Here is a 23,149-nt window from a genome sequence, read left to right as displayed (position 1 = left end):
GCATAGAAAGTTCAACAATTCTTGAGATTGAAGTGAAACTATGCGAGGCTGTCCAAGTTATAAATTCTAAAATGTTTGCAAAGAAATAAAACTCCCATACGGTTATCAACTCAAGGCTTGCCTAAAACATTAATTATGGGTATACTAAGAATGGAAAACATAAATAATCTTTTGATATTACTCTCACCAGAAAATTTTCAAAAAACAATATCCTACAAATGTAATTGCTATGATTCCCCACTAATCACATTAGTATAACTATATAAGAACCTCATCTTCTAGTTTACAATAAATATTTTACAACTCATATTGCCCAACGCTCTATTCAACTACAACTATTTAAATTACTGTTAAGAATAACCAAATTACTTCTTAATTATTAATTTGATTATGTATGATGTTGAATTTATAGAGTTCCAATTATGACATAAAATCTAAAAGGAATAGAAGTTCCTTTTATGGCTTTAGAATCGTTCATAGATGACTATAGAAAGGTCAATTTGAGTTTTTTTTTTTTTCTTTCCCCTTGGCTATGGGCTAGAGATACGAGTATTTGTTTTATGGTTGTGGTAATATAAGTTTTGACTGATCTCTTGAAAAGTTGAAATATTGTTTGTAAAGCATTTGTGAAACTGCTTGTTGATTGCTTTTAATTCTCTGTTGGCTTACGCTCACACTTTTGGTGGATGGTGTCATTTGTGGTGGTATTGTTTTAGCTATGGGGTTTTCGTGGAGCTATGGGAAGGGGGTTTAGAAAAGGGCAAAGTGGAAAGTCTATATTGAACCTTGGCTTGAGTGAGGTCTTTGTGAGAGCATAACATTTTTTTCTTTTATTTTCTTGTGTTCATGTGTCTGATAATTCTACAAATGAGGTATTTGAGAAAATGCAACTTAATGAATAAATGTTTGCACTGTTCATGTAGCAGAGTATTGGCTTTGCTACTTAACAATAGCTTCAGATTAGTCCTCTTCCATACTAAAGAGTGATGAATTGTAAATTCTTTTACTCTACTATATACAAAATATTTAATATTAATTTTGGTTTCCATTAACTTGGTTTTGGTGATCAACACTGCAAATCTTGTTTAAACATTCTAATCATTAACATGAGATTTGGGCCTTGAATATAAAATCTTTTATTCATTTGAATCAATGGAATTAGAAATTTTTTGGGGGCAAAGCTATTTTAATACAATTTGTCTTACTGTGTGGGCTGAAATATTGTGGCCTCTTATGAAAATCCAGGCACTAGAGAATTTTTTGGTGCAGCAACGCAACCCATTTGCGAAAAAAATGTTTAAATATAAGGTATAGTTGTTCATGAAGTCAAGTGCAAGCGTTATCCAAGCGTCATGTACCAAATGTTGCTCCTTTGTCATCAAGGAAAGGCTTTGAAGTATTCAATGATCGATTGTAGTCAATGCCATCTTGAAGTTAGCAAGGATAAATTTTAGGCTTTTAGCAACAATTCAAATTTGATATATTCTAGTTTGTCGGACAATTTGGACAATTGTTTACACACTCTACAGCAGCTTTTTGGATTTTTTTTGTAGTTGGTTTATGAAGCTACTCAAATATGTTGGTTTTTTATATGTACAGGTTTGAGTACCTTCTACTCAAACATTGATGTGATGCTATTAACATAGTGAAGATTTATTTAATGAAGTTTTTTTTTCCTAGTAATTGCTTAGAAAAAATGTGTATACTGAAGTTGTATTTTATTTTCTTTGTAGTTACTTAGAAGTGTCATTTGAGGATATGATTTGATCACATTTGTAACGGCCCCCCCTCAACTGTGTAAATATTGTCCGCTTTAGGGCCCATGCCCTTCATGGTTTTGTTCTCCCTCAAAGCACATAGTAGTGGGGGAAAATGTCTCTACACATTAAAGGGAGGTCATTCCTTATAAGCACATTCCCATGTGCTTCTCTAGGCGATGTGGGATTCCATGAAATACAAGACCCCCTTTTTGGGTCACTACAATTCACCCCCTTATAGGCACACACGTCCTCGAGTGTGGGGCCCACACTTCCTGCTAGAACATGGCTCTGATACCATCTATAACGGCCCCGCCCCAACTATGTAGATATTGTTCGCTTTGGGGCCTATGCCCCTCAAGATTTTGTTCTCCCTCAAAGCACACAGCAGTGGGGGAAAAAGGGGTCCCGCATTTCATGGAATCCCGCATCGCTTAGGGAAGCACATGGAGATGTGCTTATAAGGAATGACCTCCCTTTAATGTGTAGAGGCATTTTTCCCAACTGCTATGTGCTTTGAGGGAGAACAAAATTGTGAGGGGCATAGGCCCCAAAGCAGACAATATCTACACAGTTGGGGCAGGGCTGTTACAGATGGTATTAGATCCATGCTCTAGCCAGAAGTACGGGCCCCACACACGAGGACGTGTGTATCCGTAAGGGGGTTGGATTGTAGTGATCCAAAAAGGGGGTCGGATTGTAGTGATCCAAAAAGGGGGTCTTACATTTCATGGAATCCCACATTGCCTAGGGAAGCACATGGGAATGTGCTTATAAGGAATGCCCTTCCTTTAATGTGTAGAGACCTTTTCCTTCACTATTGTGTACTTTGAGGGAGAACAAAACCGTGAGGGGCATGGGCCCTAAAGCGGACAATATCTACACAATTGGGACGAGGTCATTACAGATGGTACCAAAGCTGGCCCAGTAACCCTGTGTGGGCTCAGAGACAATACCTCACAAAGTGGGCTCTAACGAGGATGTTAGGGATTTAAGTGGCGGAGATTGTGATGCCCTAATTCAATTGATTGTGTGATGTGTGTGATGAGTCTCACATCGAGTATTTACTGAGTAGATCTGGGCTTTATTAACAACTACAAGGAACCTTAATTGTGACTAGTCTTTTTGAGGTATAGTGCAGATTTGGCTAGCGCTTTTTCGTGGGTCGTTATAGATGGTATCAAAGCCATGCCCTAACCGAAAGTGTGGGCCCCACATGCGAGGACGCGTGTGCCTGTAAGGGGCGTGGATTGTAGTAACCCAAAAAAGGGGTCTTGCATTTCATAGAATCTCACATCGCCTAGAAAAGCACATGAGGATATACTTATAAGGAATGACCTCCCTTTAATGTGTAGATGTCTTTTCCCCCACAACTATGTACTTTAAGGGAGAACAAAACCGTGAGGGGCATGGGCCCCAAAGTGGACAATATCTACACAGTTGGGGCGGGGCCGTTACAGATGGTATCAGAGCCGGCCCAGTAACCTCGTGTAGGCTCAGAGACACTACCCCACAAAGTGGGCCCTAATGAGGACATTAGAAATTTAAGTGGGGTAGATTGTGATAACCTAATTTGATTGATTGTGTGATGTGTGTGGGTGTGTGATGAGTGTGGGTGTGGGTATGTGATGAGTCCCACATCGGGTATTTACTGGATAGATCTGGGCTTTATAACAATTACAGGGAACCTCAATTATGACTACTCCTTTTGAAATATGACGCAGATGTAGCTAACGCTTTTCCTTGGGTCGTTACACTAGCTCTATCTGATCTCATGAGACTAGCTAGTGGCTGCCATGTCCTTACCATACTTCAAGAGGCTCGTTGATTAATCAACATCTGGCTGCTGTCTATGAGTTTTACAAATTTGTAACCATTCAATCTATACATCAATTGATAAATTGGTTTAGAACACAATTTTGTTGAGTTAATATTAATTTATGAAATAAAACATTTTTTATCATAACTTTTTTTTCCCTTAATTTTCTTTTTATATTTAGTTTGGCCCCTAGAAAAAATTCATAGCTCCACCACTGGATAAGATGATACCATTGCAACCTCTTTGATTGAGTCCTGCTGCATCTCTAAAATCATACTGCATTAGAAGGCATCCACAAAAAACGTATTTCAACCACTTTCAAGTTTCAAAAAATCCACAAACCAACAATAGGTTAATCCAAACGTAGGAAAAAAAAAAAAAAAAACCTAAAAAGGAACAAATCTTAAGGAGGAAGTTGCAAGACAAGTTAAAATTAAGATTTAAACCAATTTAAAGAATTGTTAGGTTGCAATTTTATACTTATAGGTTTACTTCAAGTTGGGTGAAACCTCCAACTCGTAAGGGAGTTAATGCTTCAGTTCATATCTCGAAGGCTTTGACCCTTAATATCAAAACTTCAGGGACATAAATGTTAGAAGGTAGTCAACCCTTAACTTTAAGAGTAAACATTAGGTCCGAAGGTGGCGTAAAACCAGTGTTTTACGCCACCCACTAACATTAGGACACGTGGACAATTTAATTAAGAGCAACAAAACCCTCTCCAGGTCACCCAAACCCACGCCACTCACCTCAGAAAAAACAGAGAAAACAGAAGAAAGCTCACTCACGCCTCTGCTTCCTTCCACCACCGCCACAGCCTGATCGCCGGAGCCTGATCGCCGGAGCCGCCCTCAGACAAAAGCTCACGCCTTCACCTCTGCTTCCTTCACGCAAAAATTTCTGGTTTCCTCTGCTTCCTCCCTCTTCCATCTTCTACTTCCTCTTGCCCAAAACTCCACCACACCACACACCGAAGCATACTGCCACACAAGTCACCAGATTCTTTCCTAGAGCTTGTGAACATGCCGGAGCCACACAAAGGTTTGTTTTTCTGTTTTCCCTTTTCCCCAATTTGGATTTCGAATTTTTGATGGGTTCAACCCGTATATTGATGGGTTTTGATTAGATTTTTTTTGCTTAGCTTTTGTTATTTTTGTTTGTTATTCCTAAGTGTATGGGTTATTTTTGTTTGCCTTTGAAATTGTAAAAATTAGTGATTTTTTTACAAAGCCCAATGATAAAACATCACTGAATTTGGATGTGTTTATAAATTTTTGCCTAATTCTAATATAATAATATTGTTGCCTAATTTGGATGTGTTTTATTTTTGCCTAATTCTAATATAAATCCTGAACATCCAACTAAAGTGCCTCAGTTTCAAGAATTATGCAAAAGAGAGCTGGACTCAATTGGAGGGTCATATAATTGACATAAATGAATATACACAGGTGTTCAAACATGCCCTAATCTATCTATCTACTTACACTAACAGTAAATGCCAAATAACAGGTTAACTTCATTGTAATCCTAATCTATCTACTAAAGGGGTTCTTTATAAACATAGAATCTTTAAGGTGAGAATCAATTGCGCATATTTGAACCATCCATGCAGTGGACTTCACTGCTGTGCATAAATGTATGGCACCAGAGATTTTATTTTTCTTTTATATAATTTTATTTTTTGGTTATTAAGTAAAGGTTAGAAAATGTGTTACTATAGTAGTTTTTTTTTCCTTTGAGATACTCTAGTAGCATGTACATCATTTAAAGATGAAGGCAAAAAATATTCACATATCTAAAAAATCCCAAAAAGAAAAGGCAAACCATCATAAGTCTCAATTCACAAAAATTGACATTTTAAATATGAGATGACAAGTTTAATCCCACTCAGGGAATGTATTATATTTATGGCACCAAAGAATAAGAATTCAATATAATCATAGGTTAAGTATTTCTTTCTTTATTTCGCATACACCATATTCAGGCATTAAAAATAAAAAAAATAAAAAGATTGCATTGCTCTAGTGCCTATAAAATAGCTGTCCTTGGATATTAACACCTTCACAACCTTGAAGTGCAAACCACTTGACGACTAACAAAGAGGAAAGAGACACCATAGTTCCCTAGCAATGTAGCACAGAAGAAACAGATGGTCAACTGCCTTCTGGCTTGATGGCACCCTGCTCTCATTTGTCCAGGATGAAGGTTGTTTTAACGGTCTAAATTTCAGGTTTATCTTAGGTTGTGTTTGGATGACAACATTTGGATTTCAATTTGGATTTGAAACCCATTGATTTGAAATACATTTTAATTAGCTACTTTCATTACTAGCTTCCTTCTGCTCAGTCTAATCCGTGCATACCATATGTGGACAAAATCTGAATTGTTTCCTTTCTTTTCTTTTCTTTTCTTCAAGACATTAATAACACCCTGCTCTCTCTCTCTCTCTCTCTCTCTCTCTCTCTCTCTCTCTCTCTATATATATATATATATATATATATATATATATATATATATATATATATAGGTAAACTATCATAATAACACATTTTAGCATAATATTACAAAGATGCTCATCTTATCATTTAATTTCCATATTCTTTAACATTTAGATTTACACTAACACGATTTTCCCAAAACAATTCAAAATAGAACCCAACAAAATCCTGTTAGAGTAATTTGCACAAGTTACTTAACCTTCTCCCCTTCAATCTCATTGCCAGCCTCAATTTTAATTAGAACCTCCTACTTTTCACCACATTCATCTTCTATCATGCTTGGCAAATTTGCCTGTTTCTCATTTGCACTATGATTCTCATAGTTCACCTCAGGGGCAGATTGATTTTCACCTCTAACTGGTGAACTCATCATCTCGTTTTCATTTGCATTTTGCCATATGGTTCATTGGTGTCTTGTACTACTATGTCTTTGTCCTATTAGAGTTTATTAAGTTTTTTTTTTCCTTGTACTATTATAATTATTCTTATTTCTAGTGTTTTTCCTTATAGTTTTTCAATTTTCCTAAGCATATGATGCTTGACAAGTGGCATGTATTCTATTGTCCCTATTAGAGTTTATTTATGATTTTTTTTCCAGTTCTATTTGTTATTCTGCTTGACTTATTCCTAAAAGTTCTCATTTCAATTTCTTAGGATGTGGAAGACCAAAAGCAGCTGGCAAATGTTTGGCAAAGGACTAGAGATCTTGGTGTCTACAGCTATTAAATAGTTCTCTCTTTTGAAATTTATAATCATTTTGGCTAAGATTACTGCCTGGTTTGGAACAAGGTCTCAGATTGGTTTCTAAAACAGTCGTGGCCTCGTCTTAAGCTTTGAGACAATTTCACATCTGATTATGTAGTAATAGTAATAAAAAGCTGCTCCAATCTTTTGTCATGTGTGTGATTAATGTATGTATGTTGGAGGTAATTTTGTTACCTTGGCTGGGCTGTTAAAAAGTTATAGAAGCTGTTGGAATAATTTTCAAATTGGGATTTGGAAATGACTGGATGACTCTGAGAAAGATTTTATGGATACAGTTTATTTTAGTTTTTAAAATAGAGTTACAAATGCAAGATTTTAGATTTCAATTTTTCAAGTTCTAATACGGGAAAAAGGGAAGCTGATTTTTGTTTGCTCAAATAGAGTGATGACCGACGTCCGTATTTGCAAGTAGAGCTAATGCTATTTTGTGGGTGGGCTGTACATTTATCTTTACCTGCAAGGCTTATAAACTTAAAGAGTAAAAATAACATCTTAGGCTCTATAGACAGTCATGAATTTTCAAATAATTCAAGTCAACTAATGCTCCTCTACCATACAAACTAAAATACATCTAAAATAAAACCGTCACAATTTTTTCTATAAAAGTTTCTAATTGAGAATACATTTATTTGAAATAAAACCTGTTACAATTTTTTCTATAAGAGTTTCTAATTAAGAATACATTCAACTGAATAAAACTTGTCACAATTTTTTCTATAACAGTTTCTAATCGAGAATACATTCACCTGGATAAAACCTGTCACAATTTTTTCTATAACAGTTTCTAATGGAAAATACATTCACTTGAAATAAAACTTGTCACAATTTTTTCTATAAGAGTTTCTAATTGAGAATACATTCACTTGAAATAAAAACCTGTCACAATTCAATTCATAAAAGATCATATGATTGACCATACATCTTGAAATAAAATTTGTCACAATTCTTTTGAGAAATTTCTAATTGAGAATACATTCATCTAGAATAAAACCTGTCATAGTTCAATATACAAAAAAGAGGACCATACGTTGGAAATACAAAAAAGAAGATAGTTCTATGTCTATCCACCACAATTTAAATATTATATAACCAAAAAATATTTGCTTTACAATCCACTCTCTTGGACACAAAACTTGTTTGTACGTCAACTTTCTTGGAATTGTTGTAAAAGATCCTGCATAAAAGAATGCACAACAAAATACAAAAAATAAAATTAGAATGAACACAGTTAAAAAAAATTCAATTTATTCTAATTAAACGCTAAGTGATCATACCGTAAATGATGACGGATTGGGATGTATATGCATAGTAGATGATGATGTAGAAGGATATGTCACAGTTGGCAAAACGTCCTAAAGATGATTGATAAATAAAAAAAATGAATAAATAACAAAAACGTCTATTACAGAACAATTTATACTAAGTATAAAAATCAAATACATCATATACCTGTACAAAACTTGTGGAGCACAATGTATTTGCTATGACTAACGGGTTCAACCTTGCCATCAAAGACTCCTAATTTAAAAAAGTAAAGGTTTATTTTTGAAAATATCAGCAAATGTATGTATTATCTTGAAACCGAATATATTGTAATTACATAACCTCGGTTTGACTTTGTTGTTGATGCACTGACTCCGAATGTGGTGTCAAGCTTGTATTTGCAACATCCCTACAAGAAGTAAGTTTATAAACCACAAAATTTAAATACTAAATTAATAATACAACTCAATAAAGTTATGTAATTACCTGGAATGTTTATGTGTTGGACAATTGGATCTCACATGACCCGTTTCTTTGCAAATGCTACATTTTCTCTTCTTCATCAATTGTTTTTCTTTTGGATGCTTTTGTCTCAAAGCTTTAGGCCTTCCCTTTGATGGAACATGTGGAGGGTCTCGCAAAGTCATTGGAAGATTTGATAATACTTGACTATTTAATATAGTATTATCAGGACTTCCTAAATCATCAACATCCTGAACATCTTGCATGGCTAGAAGCTCCTCATGAACTTTTCGTAAAGTTTGTCCAAGATGCTTGTATTGCTTCTCTGATTGTGACCCTACCTCTGCAACTTCCGAAAATTGAAGCATCAAACTATTTCTCATCATGGTAGAAGAAACTTGAGGCTCCACCTGTACTACATCACTAGATATGTCATGCACAATATGCTTCTTGGCATTAATTGTCCATCGTTCTAAAATATAATGTGATGGAAGAAAATGCACAAGAGATTTCTTCACAAAAACAGCTAGGATATGCCTACAAATAATACCAACAAACTCAAACATATGGCATGTACAAATAGCTTTTGTCTCAACAATATCAAGAGACACTTCATAAAATGGACTTTCTCTCCCATGAGCTACCACCTTGTATATCTTCTTCACTCCTTCTTCATGATATTTGGATGCCTTGTATTTTTTACTACAAAATAACTCTTCTTGAAACTTCATAAACATCTTTCTTGTATAAACTTTTGCGCCTGCCGCTTCAGCTTATAACATGTTTTCAAAATTGGCACTGAATTTTTTGTCTTTACATCTTGCTCTTTCTCTTTATGATAACGTGCATTCAAAGCTAGCTCATATTGATATACAAAATCACTTATCGTTGTACTCGAACGAACATAATCTTTAAAAAATTTATTCATGCTTTCACTCCTTTGAGTTGTAGACATCCCGGCACAAAATGAGCTTCGTAAGTAAGCTGGAACCCATCTTTCACGCCGCATATAAAGATTTCCCAACCAATCATTATCCCCCAATCCATATTTCTCCATAATCTTACTCCATTCCAACTCAAACTCTTCAATAGTGATTGTATCATGGATGCAATGGTAAAATTCTTCCTGAAAATGTGGATATTTATTATATACATGGAACAACTGTTCTGGAACTTTTTGTAAAAGATGCCACATACACAATCTATGAGTTGCATTTGGCAATACATCTGCAATTGCCTTAGCCATAGCCTTGTCATCATCTGTTATGATTGTAGAAGGAGGATTTCCAGGCATTGCATTAAGCCAAGTCTTCAACAACCATGTATAAGATTCTGTTGTTTCATTGATAAGCAAAGCACATCCAAACATCACAGATTGATGATGGTGGTTAACCCCTGTGAAAGGAACAAAAGGCATCTTATAACGATTTGTTTGGTATGTAGCGTCAAAGGTAACGACATCTCCAAAATATTGGTATGCCATTCTTGACCTAGCATCTGCCCAAAAGCAATTACCCATGCATCCATATTCATCAACTTCAATTGCATAAACAAAACCTGGATTTTTACATTGACTCTCAATAAAATATTTGTACATTCCCTGAGCATCTCCATCTTGAAGCAACTTTCTTCTTTTACTACCCAAATAATTTTGAATATCAACTGGAATACATCCAACATTATAATCACCGCCAAATTCTTTACTTAACACAGACATTATCTTGCTTGGGGCTATACCTGACTCATTGAGTGTATCTATAAGATTCTTTTGGGCACTTGTTATCACTCTATGCCCACGAAGCAAACTTGTACTCTTAGGGGTAAGAAGCTCATGATTATGACTCTCCACAAATTTACATACAATCCATGTATCATCAACTTTCTTTAAACCTATCATTGCTTTGCATCCCACTCTTGTTTCTGCACGCTCTGGACCTGTTTTTTTATTGTCTTCATTACATTGACGCCGGAATCCTTCCTTCGAACAAACATATTCAATTCCAACCCTTATTTTATCTTTATTCTTTCGAGTATGATTTACTCGTATACTAAAACCCTTTCGCCTTGCATATGCATTATAATATGCATGAGCAGCCTCTAAGTTTTCAAATACCATATCAAGATGTGGTTCTGAATGCCTATTGCATGGAAAAGGTTGATTTGAGTCATCCAATGACAAGTCTACATTATTTTGATCTTCGTTTATTTCTGACTCATCATGTACTAAATCATCCACCATATCACAAAGTGATAATTTTTAAGGTTCTTTGTTGTTCGCACTCATATTTTCAATTCAAGTAATTTTATATTTCAATATGACCTATAAAAAACAAAAGAAAAGAAAAATTCATAAGCAACAATTAAGAATAAATTTAAAATTTGTACTATTACAATACTAAACTTGCCCAATTTGGCAAACTTGTTCTATTACAAAATTAAAGTTTAATTGGAAAATTTTACGCTAATATTACAATTATCATTGTCAATAGGAGAAAATTGACATTGGTACATATTGCTCCAAGTACATAAAACAGCTATCAAATAGCTCCAAGTACATTAAACAGCTATTAAATAGCTCCAAGTGGTACATATAGCTCCACTCAATAAACTTTATTACATAAAAAAGCTCCAAGTACATCCTTATTTGCACTTTGGTACATATAGAAAGCAAATTGACATGACAAGTAGGAGCAAATTGACATTACACATAGGAGCAAATTGACATTACAAATAGGGAGAAAATTGACATTACAAGTAGGAGTAAATTATATTTGAAACTAAAAATATTTTAATGATTATCAAATAAATGATACCAGCTGTGTCCCAGAGGTTGAAGTTGACAGCAGAGAATTCAATTGTGTAAACTTGTCGGAAAGGCACCTGTAAGAAGCAAAATTGAAAGAAATACAAATCCAAGAAAAAGAAAGGAAACAATTCAGATTTTGTCCACATATGGTATGCACGGATTAGGCGAAGCGGAAAGGAAGCTATTAATGAAAGTAGCTAAGTAAAATGTATTTAAAATCAATGGGTATCAAATCCAAATTGAAATACAAATGTTGTCATCCAAACACAACCTAAGATAAACCTGAAATTTAGACCGTTAAAACAACCTTCATCCTGGACAAATGAGAGCGGGGTGCCATCAAGCCGAAGGCGGTTGACCATACTGTTTCTTCTGTGCTACATTGCTAGGGAACTATGGTGTCTCTTTCCTCTTTGTTAGTCGTCAAGTGGTTTGCACTTCAAGGTTGTGAAGGTGTTAATATCCAAGGACAGCTATTTTATAGGCACTAGAGCAATGCAATCTTTTTATTTTTTTTATTTTTAATGCCTGAGTATGGTGTATGCAGAAATAAAGAAAGAAATACTTAACCTATGATTATATTGAATTCTTATTCTTTGGTGCCATAAATATAATACATTCCCTGAGTGGGATTAAACTTGTCATCTCATATTTAAAATGTCAAATTTTGTGAATTGAGACTTATGATGGTTTGCCTTTTCTTTTTGGGATTTTTTAGATATGTGAATATTTTTTTCCTTCATCTTTAAATGATTTACATGCTACTAGAGTATCTCAAAGGAAAAAAAAAACTACTATAGTAACACATTTTCTAACCTTTACTTAATAACCAAAAAATAAAATTATATAAAAGAAAAATAAAATCTCTGGTGCCATACATTTATGCACAGCAGTGAAGTCCACTGCATGGATGGTTCAAATATGCGCAATTGATTCTTACCTTAAAGATTCTATGTTTATAAAGAACCCCTTTAGTAGATAGATTAGGATTACAATGAAGTTAACCTGTTATTTGGCATTTACTGTTAGTGTAAGTAGATAGATAGATTAGGGCATGTTTGAACACCTGTGTATATTCATTTATGTCAATTATATGACCCTCCAATTGAGTCCAACTCTCTTTTGCATAATTCTTGAAACTGAGGCACTTTAGTTGGATGTTCAGGATTTATATTAGAATTAGGCAAAAATAAAACACATCCAAATTAGGCAACAATATTATTATATTAGAATTAGGCAAAAATTTATAAACACATCCAAATTCAGTGATGTTTTATCATTGGGCTTTGTAAAAAAATCACTAATTTTTACAATTTCAAAGGCAAACAAAAATAACCCATACACTTAGGAATAACAAACAAAAATAACAAAAGCTAAGCAAAAAAAATCTAATCAAAACCCATCAATATACGGGTTGAACCCATCAAAAATTCGAAATCCAAATTGGGGAAAAGGGAAAACAGAAAAACAAACCTTTGTGTGGCTCCGGCATGTTCACAAGCTCTAGGAAAGAATCCGGTGACTTGTGTGGCGGTATGCTTCGGTGTGTGGTGTGGTGGAGATTTGGGCAAGAGGAAGTAGAAGATGGAAGAGGGAGGAAGCAGAGGAAACCAGAAATTTTTGCGTGAAGGAAGCAGAGGTGAAGGCGTGAGCTTTTGTCTGAGGGCGGCTCCGGCGATCAGGCTGTGGCGGTGGTGGAAGGAAGCAGAGGCGTGAGTGAGCTTTCTTCTGTTTTCTCTGTTTTTTCTGAGGTGAATGGCGTGGGTTTGGGTGACCTGGAGAGGGTTTTGTTGCTCTTAATTAAATTGTCCACGTGTCCTAATGTTAGTGGGTGGCGTAAAACACTGGTTTTACGCCACCTCCGGACCTAATGTTTACTCTAACTTTAATTTAAAGGATCTATCATCCATTGGACCATTACCAGTGTATAAAAAAAATTTAAATGTTCACACATTAGCAAAAAGCCCAAAGGATAAAACACTTCTAATTCAGAGTAGTACTAGTAAATAGTAATGCAAAAAATCAAGTACCCAAGTCAATAATTTGGAAAGACTTAGTCGTGCCAACACAATGGATTTTAGATAACGCGAAGTGAATCCAATAATGGAATATGGCAGGGGTGACTTTTTCCCCTGATTAAATGAGCTGAAATTACAAACATTGACTTAAATTGTACAATAAGAGGGTTTTCTTAGCTCCAAGAAGCTAAAGCATCCAATCCTTATGGACAAATGAATTTAGCGTATACTAGTGAGGTTTTAAGTTACAACTTGAAAAGAATCTGATACAAATTTTAACATCATCTCTCAGCACAAGAAATTGTCACCACCTAATTTTCCCTTTAGTATTCTCAGGAGTTTCAATCAGCTAACAAGGAGGAAGGTCCTTAGGTGGAGGCAGAACAGATTGATCAGGACCTTTTCCATTCTCCACCACAAATGCAGTCTTTAAACCCCAGCTAATGTGAAGCTCCAGATGACAGTGCATGAACCACACACCTACTCAATGGCCAAACACCATAAGAAAGATAATTTACAAGTTTTAGATTTTAAGGAAAAAATCACATTCTGATTGACAATTGTTGTTGCTTATTTAATGAACTTTCATTGCAGTATGCAATTTGGTTATGTTGTTAGACATACCTGGATTATCAGCCCTGAACCTTATGGCAGTCCAACCACCAGTTGGAACCCCAACTGTGTTTCTTTCAGGAGGGTCCACCAAGTTAAATTTGGCTGGATCTTTTGAAGGGTCGAAGTTCCCAACTCCAGTCCCAACAATGAAAAAATTGTAACCATGAAGATGGATTGGATGGGACTCAACACTGAGAAGGTTTGTGTCTTGTAAGACCAACTCCACTGTTGAATTAAAAGCTACCTTGCTAAGCCGAGTGCCAAGCTTTGTGCCAAGGTTGGCAGTGAGTGGTGCACCAGTATAATTAAAAGGAGTTGGAGGGCGGTCTGGGAAATCTGTTCTAAACACCCCCTTGATGTTGAAATAGTGAGCTTGAAGAAGGCCTATTTGGGGCATTACAAAGGTGATGTTGTTTAAGGAAGCAGTGAGTTGTGTTCCATTTGGACAAGTTGGACAAGGATTTATTCCCAGACCAATTGTGTAAAAGAGATGTCGGTCAACTTTGAGTGGAACATTTGCTGGGAACTGAGGAGAATTGAGGCTTCGAAGTTTGGCATTGTAGCTTAGTGCAAAATTTGTGTCATTGGGTGCTGGCAATTGGGGAAGGATTGGGAGTACTGTGTTTGGAATGCCTTTGTATTGTAGTATTGCTGTGGCAGTTTTGTTGTCAATGGAAAGTGGTGCATCCATGAAAGGCCTAGCAGCCATAAAATATCTGCTTGGCACTTGGGAGGCTTGAACAAGAATATTTGTGGTCTGTCCTGGTGCTATCAGTATTGCTTGAGTTGTGAAGGGTTTGGTATACACTGCATCTACCTCTACCACTGTCAGGTTATGACCAGCAATGGCAAAGAAAAGCTCATCATTAAGTGCGGCATTGATTATTCTCAAGAGGTATGTCTTTCTTTGTTCAACCTCCATTGCAAAGGTATCTGAAAAAGAGAAAAAGATTAAAAAAAAGGAGAAGAAGAAAACGATAAATGGGAAAGTGCATTTAAAGGCACATTGAAATAGTGGCACCCAAAACTTCCTGAAAAGTAAATCTAGTGATGTAAAGATATAATTTTGATAGACTTCAAGCCTTCAAAGTTCAAACTGATTGGCTTACGTTTATCAGAACAAGGAAAGAGTGGCCCTGGCTTTCCATTAATGGTATGTGCATCGGACATGTTTGGCGGCAATCCTAACTTGTTCCCTTGTTTAACAAGTGCTTCAACATCTTTGTTCCACCATTCGCCTACAAAATTTACAAAAGTTATAGCAATGCATTTTTTTTCTTTTTACATTAGAAATGAAAGGACATAATTGCAGACTTATTAGTCTAACTCACCTAGGAGGATATTTTCTTCTCTCTCAGGCTGAGGGAAAGGAAACGGAGTCCCTTGTTTTGGCATGATGACAATTGCACCATAGACAGTGTCCCTTAGCCAAAAGATATGTGCATGCCACCAGAGTGTACCTCTTTGCCCTGTCACATTAAAATCATATACATAACTGTTCCCTGTCTTGATTGGACATTGTGTTATATAAGCTGGTCCATCTGCCCAGCCATTTCGATATTGCTTTAAACCATGCCTGCAAATCATGCCATACGTTTCATTAACAAAACCATATTGAAATTTTTCATGAAATGAAAGTTTTTCCAATAGAGCATGTTATGCGTGTCTTACCAATGAATGGACATGTTATATTGGGCAGAGTTGGTCACATTTACTAGAACTCTGTCACCTTCTCTAACATAAATTGTAGGCCCTGGGAACATCCCATTAACCGTGACAATTGGCTTGGCATGGCACAACCTGCTGACATTCCTCACTTGAATCTGAAAAACCAGAAAAGAAAACCAACATATATAGAGGATACACCAAAGTTTACATAAAGTTGCTAGTGTCAAATACTTACATCAAACTGGTACTTCTTTACAGCAGCTTCAGCTTGAATAAAAACAAACCCAAGTAAGCAAAAGAAGTAAAAGAAAGGAACGAAGGGGAAATTTTGGCGGTTCTCCATAAATGTTGCCTAAATATTTGAATGCTGTTAAGTATGTTTGGATGGAATATGAGGATCAAGGTCTAAAGTATTTATAGGGATGAATAAAGGGTAATAGTCCAATTATCAGTTTGCTAAAGGAGGAGAGGAAGGTGGTGTTGTTAAATTAGGTAGAGACTGCAGAGGTTGCATATTGAAAGCTTGTAAGCAAAATACTGATAGGGAACAGTAGGAGTTGAAAGACCTCATGTTTTTGTTTAAAATAATACAGAATGAGCATGAGAGCTATATAGGGCCAAACGTGACCATCCGAGCTTAACCGTTAAGGAAAAGTGTTCATACTTTAACTATTTAATTTACTTCATGAATGTACTTTTTGCCTTGATTGTCTGGGAGGGACTTGTTTGGTAAGCTTAGTAAATGGTTCAAATTTTAGACGTACGTGAACATGTTGCATTGGATAGATGACTGTGTCATGTGAACACATATTGAGTAATTGGGCGTTTACTAGTTAGATTTAGGCTATAAAAACGATTAGAAGGAACCTTAATTGTTACTTGATTAATCCTTACATAAGTCACACTAATTATTCAACTTGTTAGTGAGATAAAAATGTAACTCAGTAAATAGTCATTATACACAGAACTTTTATCTTCCGTATTCATCACAAAAGAAGGGGAAGATGATAAAAAGAATAAAGAAAGAATTGTACTTTTGATTTATAATTGAAAACGTAGTTGTAGATTCATGCTGTCTCCTATAAAGAGCAGTGTTTATAAAGGAATTTAGAATCAAATTAAATATAAATGTAAATTACAAAGAATAAATAATAAAGATCTTGAATGTTCTTGAAGAATCAACTAAATAATTTATGAAATGTATTGTGGTATGCTAGTTATTTCAAGGAACATTCGCTTTGACAATGGTAGAGCCTCTCTTGAAGTGAGTTGGTGAAGGTATAAGCCAACCTTGCCCTCCAATAATGTCCTTTGTCATGAAGGGTGTAGCCTCGTTGTTTGATAGACTCTTTGACCATCCAACCCTCTTCATTCTATTGGCTCCTGGACCATAACACTGGTACTCACCATAGTACACAGTGCTGTTGTACCAAAAAAAAAAACAAAAAAACAATGTGAAACGTGTTAGAAATAGAATACTGGCTAGCAACAAGATTGTTACATAAATAAATAAATTTCGATGTTTGAATACTGGTAAAAAATTCACCATTTCTTAATAGCTAAATCTTTTAGTTCAAGCGGTATTTTATTATAGTATTAGAGCAAGCAGTTATGAGCTTAAAGCCTATTTTGAATTATGTTTTTACTTATAGTTTTTATTTAATCTCTCATTTAAAAAGTTAAAAATTTTATGTGTTTGGATTTCACTTGCATTTGTTAAATGGTAGTATGAGCCTGCATGGTACAAGAAGTGTTAAAATAGTTAGATAATTAAATTTAACATTTCCTATTGGACCTAACTTTACACTTGTTATGGGGGTGGATGAGTTTACCTGAGAGAGAAAGTGTTAAAATAAGGGCAATAATTATTTCACACTTATACTGTCCACACTCCATACACACTGGACAACCATTTAAAGTAAGGACATTATTTGGTATCTACATTTTTCAAACTGATGACCGGTGTGTGTTGTTTGGACATTGAGAGTGTGAAACAATAATTTGGCTTGAAATGATTAAATTCATCATTTTTTAATAATTTAAAATTTGAAAGAAGAAGATGAATTATATTGTGTTACATAAGCTCAATTATGAATGGGAGTCAATCCCACTACATATATACATTGATCATATACCTTTGCTTGCTTTGGTCTCCCCAGTCATCCCAGCCCTGTGGCACAACCACACTGGACATGTAAGTTAGTGCAAAGACCACCCTAGAGTAAGGACCCCAAGGTCTTCCAAGGAGAGCAGTTCCTACACCAGTGATCTTACAGCCCAAGAAGGTAAAGCCAGTGTCCTCTGATGGTGAATTCCTATGTTGAGCAGTTATAGCTCCATCTACAGTTGAGAGAGAATGAAGATGGCACCTCTGCATGCATGGACACAAAATCTACATCAAGTTCTCCATGTACGTAGCAAATTCAAAATATTATATGAGTTATTAGTCATGGGGTTTAATTTCTTTGTGAGTTGAAGGGAAATACTCACTTCAAAGAGGGAGGCAGCATTTCCACATATGAAATCAGTGGCTCCTTCTATATAGCAGTTGCTGTAATAGTGTCTACCAGCATCATCCAGGAGAGTATCTTGATACGAAAGAATCTTGCAACCATAGAATGCGACTCTGTCTCCCTCTACCCTAAGAGCAACAGCTTTTCCTGATGTCCCAAACGTATTCTGTATAGAAAAAAAAAAAAAAAAAAAATTCAAAACTGCTTATTAGTATGCAAAAAATATACAAAGTTCCATAGAATTGGCTGTTCATTTGGATGGAGATGTTTGAAAACAAGAATTTGGATCAAGTTTTAAGTTTAAAAGAAATGAATAATGTACTCAAAAGTACAATTTTTTTTTTCTAGTATTGATGAAATTCTTGAATAGATGGTATTAATATAGAGATTTACCATGGCTAAGTGTAAGGTGTTATTTCAAATTCAATTCATATGTATTTTTGTTGGAGTAAATTTTCAAAGCTGAAATCTATCATATGTTGTTTAAATTCATATCAAGCTATATGTTGTTAGATTTTAAATCCTTAAATCCAAATATAAATAAGCATAAATTAGAATATTTCAGTTAAATAATGGTTATATAATTATATTTATTATTTTTTAATGGTTCGTTCTAATTGAGAAAGAGCAAAGAGAAGTAGAGTAAAGTTAGCCAAAAATTAAGCTTTGCTCCCCCTCTCTCTCCCCTCAATCCAAACAAGCCTTAAAGGTTTAAATTTTTTGAACAACCAATAATTTATTATGGTATCATAGTAGATAGTCCTAAACTTAAACTCTATCTTTGCTTTATCTCTCATTTAAAGAGTTAAAGATCTCTACGTGTTGAACCTCACAAATGGAAGTCTAAAACCACATATGAGGTTGTTATTAAAATAGTGGTTAAATGATTACATTCATCGTTTTTTCTGAATGCTTTTAAGTTTTTAGGACAACTGAAAATTTCTCAAGTTTACTTTGGAGTGGGCCTTAAAATGAACATCAATTTCCTACCACTAATTAAGCCTTTCAAATCCAATATATTATTCAATCGAGTGATTAATCTGAATGAGATATACAGTGCAAGTATATGACTTGAACTTTTTTGATGTTGTAATTTATAACTGCAGATAATAATCAAGTGCTTTTTTCTTTTCTTTTTTTGCCTAAGATAACAGTTAAGTGCTTTTAATGATTATCTTCCATGATCATGCATACGAAATCTATATTTCTTGGGCTGGTTCCAAAGGACCTGCATGGAATGGGACTCACATACCACATCCTATAAAAATAAGAAGCCATAAAAAAATTTTATTGTACGCCTATAATAATGAATGAGGTATGCGTTCTCGGGCATCTAACGTATACAACATCTCTCTCATGGTATATAGGTTTACACAATTATGAGACTAACATATTGTAAAAAGGATGTCTAAATATTGCATCGAAGACATTGTAGACATAGACCAAACACATACCTGAATAGTGAGAGATCGTGCGACAAAGTCAGAAGCAAATACAGAGAGTGTTGCAGATTGAATTATCTCCCCAGTGTCACCCCATGTTATGATGGTGTTAGATGCCAGTGTGCCACTCAGTGTTATGAAGGGTTTATCCGCAGGCACTTGAAGTTTTTCCCTGCTTAACCATACATGCATAAGATAATAAGAGTCCAGTTAAACATAGATAAACCAATGAACCATCATTTATATGGTACAGCCACACACATACACTCACACAGACCTGTATGTCCCTGGCTTAATCCAAATGAAATACAATTCTGAGTTATTAGATGGAACTGCATCAATAGCATCTTGTATCTTCTTAAAATCTCCATTGCCTGATTGATCCACCCTTATGAGAATGGCTGTAGACATGTCCATGGTGCCTGTGGTTGCTGAATTAGCCATGAAAGAACCAAAAACAACTATTGCAAACAATACGGCAATATCATAAACATTATAAATCTTCACTGCCATAGTACCCATGTGCGCATGTGATTACTATTTTTCGTCTCGATGGGGGTGCAAAGTATAAAATAGTTGTGTTGTATTAAACTATGGTTTTAGTGAGGGAATGAAGCAATGCTATTCTCGGGACACACATGACGATAATGGTTGTGGCCTTATTATATGGCCATCCCAAAGTGAAGGTCAACACATTGGTGGCCAGCCATGGCCGATTTCTTATACTTGAAGTTCAAAGATCACGATCTTCACGTAAGAATTAGTGTGTTTATCCAACCTGACTTGCAGATATTACGCTTCAGAAGCACGAATCAAGCGTATGTCTTAGTTATTCAACAAAAAAAAAAGGTGTGTCTGAGAAAGCACTCTACGTGTTACATTTCATGGTGAGCTGAACAAACAAGTTTCTAGCTCAAACTTATACACATTTCATTTACATGATTGAGCGTTATAGCATTTATTTAAATATTAAGTGATTTATTTTAATTAAAAGTTGGCAAATTAATTGTAAGGATATGAGAGATTTAATACCAAAGATAATGAATTAGTCAAATATAGAATTTTACATTGATAAAGAGAAAGACTCCTTAAATGATTATTTATAAGCGTGGTTATTAATTGGTTAAAATGTATTGGAGTAAAACTTGAGTCATATACAAAAGAGTTGGACATATTTTATTAAGGAAAATTAACAGCCTTAGAAACTCTTTAGCTAATTCATTATTAATACGAACTTAAAGAAAATTGTCTATTTACGTATTTGTTAATAAATCATTTTTTTATAAAAAAGTTTTAAAAATATTTAATAAACTAATACGCTTAAGACATCCGTTCACTTTTTTTTAAGGCGTTCGTTAACTTTTCTTTAAAAAAATTAACCGGCTTAAAAACTTTTTATCTAATCCACCATTAATATATGTAACTTCAGCACATCAGATTAAATATCCACTAATAAATAATATGAAACTTCCACAAAATCAAATTAATTAACGTACCTAATTAATTATCAAATTAATTTGACTGATAAAATTCTTGTTAATTTTTGGGCTTCAACGCATTTGAACAGAGCTCGTGGACTTGAACTAATCTCCTTAAAGAGAGCAACTTGGATTTGTCAGCCACCTTTGAAATTCCCAAACTACGTTAATAGTTTTATTGCTGCGCCATGTCGTTTCAGGTACACGCATTACATGCAGAATTTCTGATACATTGCATACTAGAAGACAACGAAGTGTATAACGCAAAAAAGGCTTTTATTTGACTCATGGTTATGGTGCTCAATGGTCTGATTCGAAACAAAGAAAAAGAAAAATAAACGTAACTTAAAACCAACCAATGATGTCTGGCACAGGTACTATCGAAAATTGTTAAAAACGAAAACAAATTCACTCTTTTAATGTGGATTTGCATTGATTAAATATAAGGACAAAGTTTAACTACAAAATTTATTGTAGTTTAAAACTACAACTTTAATATTTTTTATTAAAGGTAAAATTTGATAAATCCATCACTAGATTATATCTCCTTCTTATATTCTCTGTGCTTTTAAAAATTTTAGAAAATTAAAGATTAATATATAGTTATGTTATCAACAAATTGTTTAAATCATAAGTTTTTGTAATTTAAAATTATGTATAAAATATAAGTTCATAGAGCGTATAATAAATAATATTTGATTGGCACAAAATTTAATATGTGTATTAAAAGCGTAAAAAACATAAATTCAATGGTTAAATTTTCAAAATATGTAATAATATTTTTGTAGCTAAATTTTGTCATAAATATATTATGTTATTTCAAATTTATTAGACAAATGTTTTTGTTTGAATAAAAATTTCAAAGTTTCTTTCAATCATGTGTAAAATTCATATTTATAATAGAATTTTCCTTCCAAATCCCGTAATTTTAAATTCTCAAACCCAAATATGTAGTCTTGGCCTGCTTAAAATTAAGAACAGCTTGGTTTTTATTTTTGCTGATCAGAGAAAAGCTTGTTTTAATTACCAATTGATTTCTTCTCAAAAAAAAAAAAAATACCAATTGATTATTCTATTTTTATAAGAAAAACCTTTATTAGATGATGTGATAAATTGACTTTTGGATTTGAATGACTACTAAAGAATTCAGGGACCATCTACATTTTTTAATCTTTTGAGGCGACCTTTTAGATGTACTTGGTCTATATTACTTGCTTGTTGGCACATCACTAGGGAAGAATTAGGTGAAGAAAGCAGATTTTCTTTGGCTTAATTTGACTGTATACCACTGCAATTTCCGTAACTTTTCTTTTTGTTGGTTTAGCTCGCGTCCAAGGCCTTAGAGCAATGGACGCGACATATATTGTGTCCATGATATATGTAGATCTTTGTGTCCATAATATGTGTTGATCTCTTAACCCATCTAGCTAGCAGAAAATAGGAATTTTCTATCGTACTTTTTTATGTTTAGTGCATTAGATGGAGGTCTTGCCTTCTATTTTATTTTATTTTTTTGTTAAGATAAGAGGGCTTTGGGAGTTATTTTGTCTTTCGATTTTTACAATTTTCTAGGGATGTCCAACTAGATTCGCCAACCAACCCACTCGTCCAAAACCGTTGGAGTGAACTCGAAAATCATCGATTTGACGCCAATGATAGTCGGCAATGGGTCTCCACCTCCAAAAATTAATATCAACGAGTCTTCTCATGAAAACCCTCCAACTGACCGAATCAATCTCCATACCAAAATCTTCTTCTTCTTTGATTAGTTTTGGCAAGATTTGATGAAATTTGGTGAGATCTTGTCGACGATCGCCCTCTCTCTCTCTCTCTCTCTCTCTCTCTCTCTCTCTCTCTCTCTCTCTCTCTCTCTCTCTCTCTCTCTCTCTCTCTCTCTCTCTCTCTCTCTCTCTCTCTCTCTCTCTCTGAGCCTTAAATCCAGCAAATCTGAACTAAATCTGACGAGATTTCACCCAAATTCATCGAGATACTCAACCACCATCTCACCGCTGCTGCTTGGTTGGTTTCAATCAAAACTGACCACC

General features: G+C 34.7%; 2 protein-coding genes and 1 pseudogene across 2 annotated transcripts; all 3 read right to left on the bottom strand.

Annotated features, from left to right (window-relative positions):
* Positions 1-7,983: 7,983 nt before the first annotated feature.
* LOC142644402 (protein FAR1-RELATED SEQUENCE 5-like) lies at positions 7,984-10,803 on the bottom strand (annotated as a pseudogene).
* Positions 10,804-13,520: 2,717 nt separating this feature from the next.
* On the bottom strand, positions 13,521-16,098 carry LOC142643654 (laccase-11-like). Its single transcript, XM_075818353.1, has 6 exons — positions 15,907-16,098; positions 15,675-15,826; positions 15,335-15,579; positions 15,113-15,241; positions 14,013-14,936; positions 13,521-13,868 (listed from the first exon to the last, which is right to left on the bottom strand). The coding sequence occupies exons 1-6, from the start codon at positions 16,012-16,014 to the stop codon at positions 13,738-13,740; spliced, it is 1,689 nt and encodes a 562-aa protein (XP_075674468.1). The 5' UTR covers positions 16,015-16,098; the 3' UTR covers positions 13,521-13,737.
* A 667-nt stretch (positions 16,099-16,765) lies between these two features.
* On the bottom strand, positions 16,766-20,148 carry LOC142642158 (putative pectinesterase 11). The gene is made up of 5 exons (XM_075816512.1): positions 19,904-20,148; positions 19,639-19,798; positions 18,162-18,350; positions 17,807-18,042; positions 16,766-17,092 (listed from the first exon to the last, which is right to left on the bottom strand). The coding sequence occupies exons 1-5, from the start codon at positions 20,146-20,148 to the stop codon at positions 16,894-16,896; spliced, it is 1,029 nt and encodes a 342-aa protein (XP_075672627.1). The 3' UTR covers positions 16,766-16,893.
* Between the last annotated feature and the right edge of the window lie 3,001 nt (positions 20,149-23,149).

This window comes from Castanea sativa, chromosome 7 (genome assembly GCF_040712315.1).
Source record: "Castanea sativa cultivar Marrone di Chiusa Pesio chromosome 7, ASM4071231v1".
Lineage (NCBI taxonomy): Eukaryota > Viridiplantae > Streptophyta > Magnoliopsida > Fagales > Fagaceae > Castanea > Castanea sativa.
The sequence above is the reverse complement of the archived record's forward strand: the minus strand, read 5'-3'. Positions and strand labels throughout refer to the sequence as shown.